We start from the raw sequence: 8,940 nt of genomic DNA, 5'->3' as shown, positions 1-8,940 counted from the left end.
ATCATAGATAATATATTTGGTTCTTGAACATAAAAATTCTTTATAGATTTTCCATCACATGGAGGCATGAGATGCTTGAGTTAGTGCAACATATAAGTCTTAGTCAATTAGGTCATATTGGAATAAAGATCTTGAATGGAAAATAAAGGGCTGACAATAAGATGCACTATGCCACTATGGATATAGATAGATAACTGATCAGAGAAGTGCCATCTGAGTAGGCAAAAGTTTGGGGCTGACATGGCACTTTTTCTAATTCAGCATGATCTCATGTAATATGCTGATATGAGATGCTTGGTACCGCTGCCTGCAAATGGTAATTGTCTGCACTTTGGATTCAAAATTTCAATTCAGGGAAGAAAAATATACTTGAAGAAATGGGGTCATTTGCATTAGGGAAACAAGAACATATCAGCAAATTAAATGGTAGACAACTCTGAGATCACTATCTTCTTAGAAGTAATGGTATTCAGAACACTGCAATAACACTAACAGATTTCTTGAGAATCTCTTCATATGAACATTTTACACACATTGGTTGTCTTTGACATATCAAGACATCTAAATAAGAACACTGAACACATCACTCGTACTGAAATTAGATTATCCATGGAAACAATGGATATCAATATCTCCATGTTGATACAAGTACAACTTCCTTAAGTTATAGAACATACAAAGTAATGATATGAAGGTGAAACCTACAAATTCCATTTTCATGATCATTGACGACACAAAGCGCAACCAAAATTTGAGAATCCACCTACACGATTTCGAAGCTCAAAGTTTATGAGATCTTCAAGCACAATATTCCTAGTTACATCTAAAGTTTCAAAGGCTATGAACTACCTTAAATCCCCCCCAATCGACATATTTACAGAAAAATGATATTCTGAAAAACGAAGCATGGAAATCCAACTAAACTACAATTCAGATAGCCAACCATTGAGAAATCGAACAATTCAGCACCTTTGAGTTCAAACATGAGAGCCATGGAAACCATTTCTGTGCATATTTTGCCCATGTTGTTTCAAGCCGTAAGAACCCATCCCATATGAAGATTGCGCAAAGAAGTTCCCATTGTTTTGGTTGAAAATCATTGATGCTCCATTATTGGTTTGGTTCCAGTCAAATACTGGCTTGGGTGTGAACCCCATATTACTTTGCGGAAGAAATGTGGATTGATCTTCAGAATGAGGTCTATGATTGTCTGGTAAAGTTGTAGCTTCAATGCAATTTACAGTTGTGATATCATGAATACTGGACCTCCTCTTATCCTTCCCACCTGAAAGTTGCCTTATGAAGTACTTCTGAGCATGGCTTGCTACTTGAGTTGGAGTCCTTGAGATAACATAGTTTCGAGATATGTTTCTCCAATCTCCTTTTCCATACTTCTTTAGACCCAACAGAAACAACCTGAAATTGTTGTATCATTCAAATCCTATGTTACCACCATATCATCGATGAAATTCCAATTTCATTATCGGGTACTAACAAAAAAAAAATGCCAAACAAAATTCGCACATTTCAAACATCCGGAGAAGCTTCAAGTAATTACACTCCCACTCTTATAAATCTAAGTACAAACTGAATCATTGTGGTTTCTAAGTGGCCATTTCGTTGTACAATTCATACAACTAAGGATAATAGGCGAATTGTAAAGGGAATTACCTGTGCTCCTCTTCTGTCCATGGAACTCCTTTCTTCCGCTCCTGATCTGCTCTACCAGAAGGAGGTCTCTTACCACCACCACCGGAGCCGCCGTATGTACGAGAATTATTCACCCACTCTAATGTAAACGATGAAGAAGGTGAATGAATTGGATACAAACCAGCTTCAATATGACTAACATCATCTTCCAATTCCTTGTACTGCCTCAACACATCCATGACAGACTTTCCAGGGATCATCTCTGCAATCTTCTGCCATCGATCCGGTGTCTCTTTATCAAATACTGCAAGAGCATTCTCAAATAGTTTGTTCTCTTTAGGTGTCCATCCTCTACCATAAATCTTGTTTTCTCCCAGAAACAAATTTGGATAAGATGCTTGTGAAAGAATCTCCATTTCCCACTAAATGTTCTTCTAATTGCAGCGCGTAAATCAATCAAAACCACTTAACAATTTGGGCATTCAATCATCTCTTAGTCTCTCTGGTTTTTTAGCTGCGAAACAGAGTAGTAGTGTGCAATAAAGAGGATATCTGAAGAGTGAAAGGAGGGTTTACCAACTGCAAGGGGGAACAAGAATACCTTTAAAAACAAGCATTTTAGATTGAAGAATCTAAAAAAGACCCAGACTTTACAAATTCAAAGAAAAAATCTAGAAAAGGAAAAGTAACAGATCTTTAGGTTCAAAGGGGGGTTTTAAATTTTAATTCCTTCTTGAAACCCACCCTCCTTATCAGATCTTAGACCAGTGGAAAAAAAGTACAAGAACAAGAAAAGAAAAACCCAGAGATGATTGCATTAATTAATTAACATGAGAATTTATGTTGTTTGTTTCTTACTAGTTACTTACTGTTGTCTGAAAGCAGAGCCGGAACAGAGGAAAAATGATTTCCAAAAGCGTCAAATTCTTTTCCCCCTCCCTCTTCTCGTCTGTGGCAGTGAGAAAGATCTCCACGGACTCTCTCTTCTGTGGAAGAGAGTACTAGTTAGTGTCTTTGAAGAAGAGAAAAGGGGAAAAGTAGGTGTGGAGCGTGGTGTGTTGTGATTGGAGGAAGGAATGGTATTTGTGGGCGCTAGAAAATAAAGGAAGAAAAGGTTTTTTTATTGGAATTTCTTTTTTCTAAGTAGTGAATGAGTTATTGACAAAATAAAATTATTAGAAAATGAATTAAAAATGTTTTAATTGATATTTTAATGGGAAAGTAAGTTGATTGGGATAACCTAGATTCTTTACACCAATCAAAACTCACTGTGTATAATTGGAGCTTAAAAGAAGTAGTTTGATATTTTCATCCCCATTCACATTTCACAGTGGAGATATGTATTATCTTAGATAACAAAACAGGAGTAGTGCATAAATACATATATATATATATATATATATATATAATTCCTATGGATAAAGATGTGATTCAAAATCTTAGGAAAATAGACAAAATTGGATTGTGAAATTACCACTTTTTAAAGATGGGGAGAGTATTTTGTTGATATTTGACATGAAATATCTGTAATTCTACAACATTTCTATGGAAGACATGATCCAAGTAATTGTAATGGATTGTTGATGAATTTGAAACCCAAATAGTGAAACAAAGACGAGTTATCAAAATTATACATTGCTACACTATCGTAGATACAATTCTCATGCATACGAGGAAAAAACACGATAAAATTGTAGATACAACTCTCATGCGTACGAGGAAAAAACACGATAAAAAAGTGTTAATAAGAAGGTAAGGAAAGGTGAATGGAGGAGCCGGGATTCTAAGTAAGCGAAGCAATAAGAACCATGTTGCCATATGGGAGTTGAAAGAAATAAAAGAGTGATATCAAGAGGTTTCTAGTGATAAGTAGACGAAGACAGACATGAGAAGCTTTGTGAGCTAATAAACAAATGAGCTCAATTAGTTATTAGAAGAGAAAAGAAAAATGTGATTTATTTCTCGGAAGAAACTTATCCTTCAGCCGTATTCCACAGAAGACAATTCACAAAGACTGAGTGCCTAAATTGTTAGACTTTCATTTATTAGTTAAAATTTTTTTTATGTCACTGGTGTATCTAAGTATTATCAAATTGTGTTTTAAACAAAGACATTGTTGACCGAGTTATATAAGGCTTTAGTTCTTTGAATGAGTACTTATTTACCGTGAAAATCATATGTTTTTTGTAATAAAATAAAATTGATATATTAACATAATTACGGAGAAGAAAACAAAATGCAAAATGGAAAGCTAATATGTAACAACACTTCTTAACAGTGGAACCATCCTCCATATTTCATTAGGGTATCAATGACAACCGACAAATCGTTTCTTTCTATCTCCAGATTTAATTGGTAAATTTTTTTGTTTTTTTGTATCAGGTTTTTGAACCCCTATTATTCAGTTTTAATTTCCTTTGATCAATAAACTGCTCCCCGAGGGTTTGCTGGAAAAACAAAAATAAAACAAAGAACCTATTATTGGGGTTGCAAACGTCTGGCTTTTCTTGGGATGCATAGAGTCATGAAATAGTAACTCATAGAACCCTTATCCTAATATTTTATGTAATACCTAATATACCCTCAATTGGATTAGTTATAATTAAGATGATTAAGTTAACTAATTAGTATTAGTGAATGGATTAGGCTAATCAAATGATTAATCTTTTGAAATCAAAAGTTGATTTTTCTGGATTATGAAGAATGATGATTTTGGTGAATTTTTTTTTGGAAAACTTTGAAGAAAAGTGATGAAACCATTCGTCAAAATACTCAGAAAACCTTATAATCAACTCCCAACAGCAATTTTATCGATTCAAATCTGTTAAAAAATCAGGAGGGAAATCTGAGTTTTTTAATATTACGTCTGGGATAATGTGTCGAACCATCCGTAAAACGTAATTACTACTGGTAACTGAGGGACCCCAAACCGTAAAAGAGGGAAGTGGCTGGGAGAAGAAGAACTTCCAGCCGCACATAAGCATAACGACTGGGAAGCGAAGAACTTCTGGCCGTTATTTGGTCCAGAATCACCTGAGTCTGTATTACGACTGGGTTAAGATGTTTATAAGGCAATTTTTCCATCCATAAATGAATTTGTAAGTTGAGAAGTTTAGAGTTTCAACATGAATACATACTACGATTGAAAAGTAGTAATACTTTCATTAATTAGACCAATTTACAACCTATTACATACTTACTAGATCCGCATTACAGGTTTTAATAACATCCCTTACAATGTATCAAGAAGTCTTTGATGATGACGAATTGAGTTTCTTAGTTGAAATTATAACCTTTCCATTTTCTCCATTCCTTCTTAGCTTGAGATACGACTTCATCATCAGTTTCACCTCTAAGTCAAAGTTTTTAGCAAATACGAAGTAAAGCGATATATTCTTCCACTTTTTTGCGTAAGTTTGAAAATCGAAGATACAATTCAACTCTATCACGGTTATTAGTGTTACCTATTTCGCTACAAAAATTTTCAAAAATCTTATTCCAATGTGATTGACTGGGTAAACCACCTTTCCTTCGTTCTTCTCCCCTTTTTGGATAGCAAAATACAAAAATTTTGCAAATAGATAAGTCTTCATCCAAAGTAAAGTTGGGTTTATCCTTTGAGTACATTGCATTGAGCTGATGTGATTTTGATTTGGAATGCGTGGATGTGTGGAGGTGGAGTTATTTTAAGTATAAATAAGTGCTTGAACAGCTAGAACCTTCTATAAATCAGTCTTCTGACGGAACTATTTTTCAAATTCAAAAAGTGGCCGATATGATGTGGTACAAAAGGAAATTATTGTATTTACGACTAGGAAATCGATATGTCGACCAAGCCGTAAGTAAGTATAAATCTGTAGGTTTTGAGGTGTGTCAGATTTACGGCTTGCAATCCACATCGTAAACCAGAGTTGTTACATTATGTCAGAACTACGGTTTGGAGTCTTATCCGTGACACAGATACATGGCCTGGATATATGGCCGTAACGAGGTTTATCAGAGAAAGACACGGCTAGGTCTTCCCCAACCGTAAATGTAACATGGATGGTTTACCTAACTGTATCTGCACTTTTGGTAAGGAGTTTCTAACCGAGACTATGTGCCACTTTTTTTGAAAAACTCAGAGACCAGTAAGGTTAGGATTCCTAAACGTGAAACGATTCTTGCAGTTGGGAAACCCAGACGACGGTAGGAGGTCTGATTTTAAATAACAATTATAAGCATTTACGGCTAGGTTTTGTGAAGCATCGACCTAACTGTAAGTGCTCAACAATTTCTATAATGTTTATTTTTTCATCACTGTACTTAGATTTAGACAAAAGGAAAGACCAACATTCGTTCCTACATGCAAAGTTATAAAATTTTATCATTCCAAATCCATAACCAAACAACGAAAATATCAAATAGACCATGAAGAAAAATACTAAAAATCCCCTACATCTCCGTTAGTAATTCACTGGATTACTCGCCCGATCCAGATTCTAAACCCTATTGCGATGCCTCAATCCTCGTCCTCTTTCTCCACTTCTACAACCTATTTTACAAAGTTTTTTTACCTCTTCCACAGTCACCTTAAACTAGAGATTTTTTACCCACACCGCGTCCACCTCGACCACTTGGACCTTTGCCACTTTTATTACTTGTACCTCGACCACGTCCACCTTTTTTACCTCCACCACGTCCACCTCGACCATCTTTTACTTGCTTTGATTAAACATGCTCATTGGAGGGAGTATATGAGTCCTCGTTAGAAGAAGGAGACCTAGCCCTTTTACTTCTCCTTGGTTGGTCCTCTTCATAAGCATATAAACCTCCTTTGTCAGGGTTTACTATGCCTTTAACTTGATTTCGAAGTATTCTTTGTTCAGGGACCGTTAACTTGTTACCCGGATAAATACCACGGGTCAGGACCTCGACCATCCAATGAACTCGTTCAATCTATTTTTTCATATCAAATTAATACACGAATTGTAATTAATCGTAAATAATATAAAAAAAACATATACAAACAAAATATTAGTAGTATACATACCACCATTTCCTTTCAATCACTTTCATCATTCCTTGATGTCCTGGATGTTGAACTCTCTCCTGAGAGACTTCAACCACTGCAAATAACAAGCATTCACCTTATTTGCCGAAAAATCGGGAAAAAAGACGATTTCAAGAGAGTGCAACAAGTAAGTTATAGCTGTATGTCTAGCTCTTGCTTCGTCCATTACCACCTTTCCACTATCAACCTTGGGGCCAGAACCCTCGAACTTCTTCCTCGGAAGAACCAAGTTAATCTTCCTTGCAATATTTTTTTTAAGTTAAGTTTTGATTAGTTAATGGAAGGGCAATAGTGAAATAAGTAAAATCTATTTGGGGCATTTTTGAACTTTTACATTGATGAGGTCTCCCATATCCATATTTTGGTCACAATAATCCAATACATCCCAAAACCCCAGTTTGATGCAGCCCCAATAATTGGATTGGGTCTGAAGCAATAAAACAATTACATTGATAATCAGTTTGGTGTACAATTCTTCATGGCTCAATAGCCTACTTATAGTCTCACAAACTTGACAATCACTCAAAGTACTTTCCTAATAAAATCAAACTCTAAATAAAGCACACTTCTAGAAACACAAAGAAACTCTAAACATAGTAAAACTCTAAACACAGCAACCGACACAACTTGCTTCTCAAGTTAGCTCCAACTTCCAAATATCGCACAGTGTGTCAACAACGTATGTTAATCCAATTGGACTGGATCAACATCATATCTTGATCCACGAACCAAATCATTATATCTTGGTTTAACTTCCAACATCCTCCCTTAAACCAAGATATCAGTCAACGAGAATTCCGTAACCCTCTTCTTCCATTGATCGACGTTTGCACGTCCTTGTCTTCTCTCATTTTTCATTCCTCTTCTTCTATTGATAAACGTTAACACGTTTTTGTCTTTTCTCATTCCAGAATTCCGTCATCATTAACAAAATCAATTCACAAATCCACAGCTAACTTAGCTAACAAACCAATCTTCTTCATTACTTAACAACAATCATCAAACACTCACTTCGTACTGCTATCATACCATAGCAACAATCACAAACTTCTTTCACGTTTTTTTTCATCGCAGCGGAACACCATCTTTAACAAGCTAGAAACACCTCATTGTGCTCTATTCAACTTGCTAACCAAAGACAAAAAACAAACTCATCACCGAGCATTGTAGCTCATCCACTAAACTTTTGCTTACCTACTTGACTCGCATGATTTCCATACTCTTCAAATTTCACACTGGAATTTCTTCAGTTCTCTATCCAAATCCCCACACTGGGATTGCTTCACTTCTCTAGCCAAATCCCCACACTGGGATTGCTTCACTTCTCACGATCACACCCTTGTGACGTCTCTTCCACAACTCATCACCTCCTGGTGATTGCTTCTCTTTCTTCACAACTTTGTTGTATTTCTTCTTCTCTTATTGTTCCAGTCACGCACGCTTCTGCCACAAGCGTCACCTTTTTACAAAGTCTGCCACACTTTGTAGGATTTCCAAGTTTCTTCCACAAACTCTTCAACCACACTTTGTTTCAACATGTTTGAGCTTAAACTCCAACATGCTATCTTCCTCCCTTAAGCTCAAACATCACCAACATTCCTTATCATTATAAGTCCTTGAATTCGATCACCTTAATCAAACTGTACCAATCCTTCTTGACTGCAATACCAACTTTGATCTTCTGTTGCGTTTATTTCTAATCCATAACTTAAACCTTTGAATCAACCACTCACCCAAAGCTTCGTCACCTTCAAAAAACAAATCTGCTTTCTGCAACGCCTATGTCAGAAAACTGTCACACTTCTTCACCGTGATAACACTTTTGTCACGCCTACTGTCACAAACTGTGACCTTTTCTTATGTCACACTTTTGTTAACCTTTGTAACACCCATACAGTTACTATCTCCTAGTAACACTTCTGTCCAACTGTGACATCTTTTTTCTTTTACGGATCCAAACACTTGCGTCATATACTACCGTGACTTCTTCACTTCTGTAATTTTTACGAGCAACTGAGATGCAGTTCTCAACCCAGTAGTTGTCGCTCCTATAACAGTCCTTGCTCCATCAAACGCCAGTCCATCTTCTTCATCTCGGCTAATTTTTTTGTCCATTATCCTTAAATAACAGCAGTCGGCATCTCCTCTTCACTACTCGCTGTATCTGCAACCACCATCTTCTATGTTTGCTTTGAACCTTAACCAAACTGAAACTCAGATTCTGACAAACCCAAGTT

At 36.1% G+C, this 8,940-nt stretch overlaps 1 protein-coding gene across 2 annotated transcripts; it reads right to left on the bottom strand.

The window, feature by feature from the left end:
* Nucleotides 1-483: 483 nt before the first annotated feature.
* LOC113310030 (transcription factor DIVARICATA-like) lies at nucleotides 484-2,742 on the bottom strand. Of its 2 annotated transcripts, none has more exons than XM_026558573.1 (3): nucleotides 2,520-2,742; nucleotides 1,672-2,229; nucleotides 484-1,416 (listed from the first exon to the last, which is right to left on the bottom strand). In XM_026558573.1, exons 2-3 carry the CDS (start codon nucleotides 2,064-2,066, stop codon nucleotides 978-980), a joined length of 834 nt encoding a protein of 277 aa, XP_026414358.1. In that variant the 5' UTR covers nucleotides 2,067-2,229; nucleotides 2,520-2,742; the 3' UTR covers nucleotides 484-977. The 2 variants fall into 2 exon arrangements, with proteins under 2 accessions (XP_026414358.1, XP_026414359.1); XM_026558574.1 differs by having other exon boundaries at nucleotides 2,509-2,674.
* Between the last annotated feature and the right edge of the window lie 6,198 nt (nucleotides 2,743-8,940).

This window comes from Papaver somniferum, chromosome 9, assembly GCF_003573695.1.
Source record: "Papaver somniferum cultivar HN1 chromosome 9, ASM357369v1, whole genome shotgun sequence".
NCBI classification, from domain to species: domain Eukaryota; kingdom Viridiplantae; phylum Streptophyta; class Magnoliopsida; order Ranunculales; family Papaveraceae; genus Papaver; species Papaver somniferum.
This window is presented reverse-complemented; position numbering and strand designations above follow the sequence as displayed.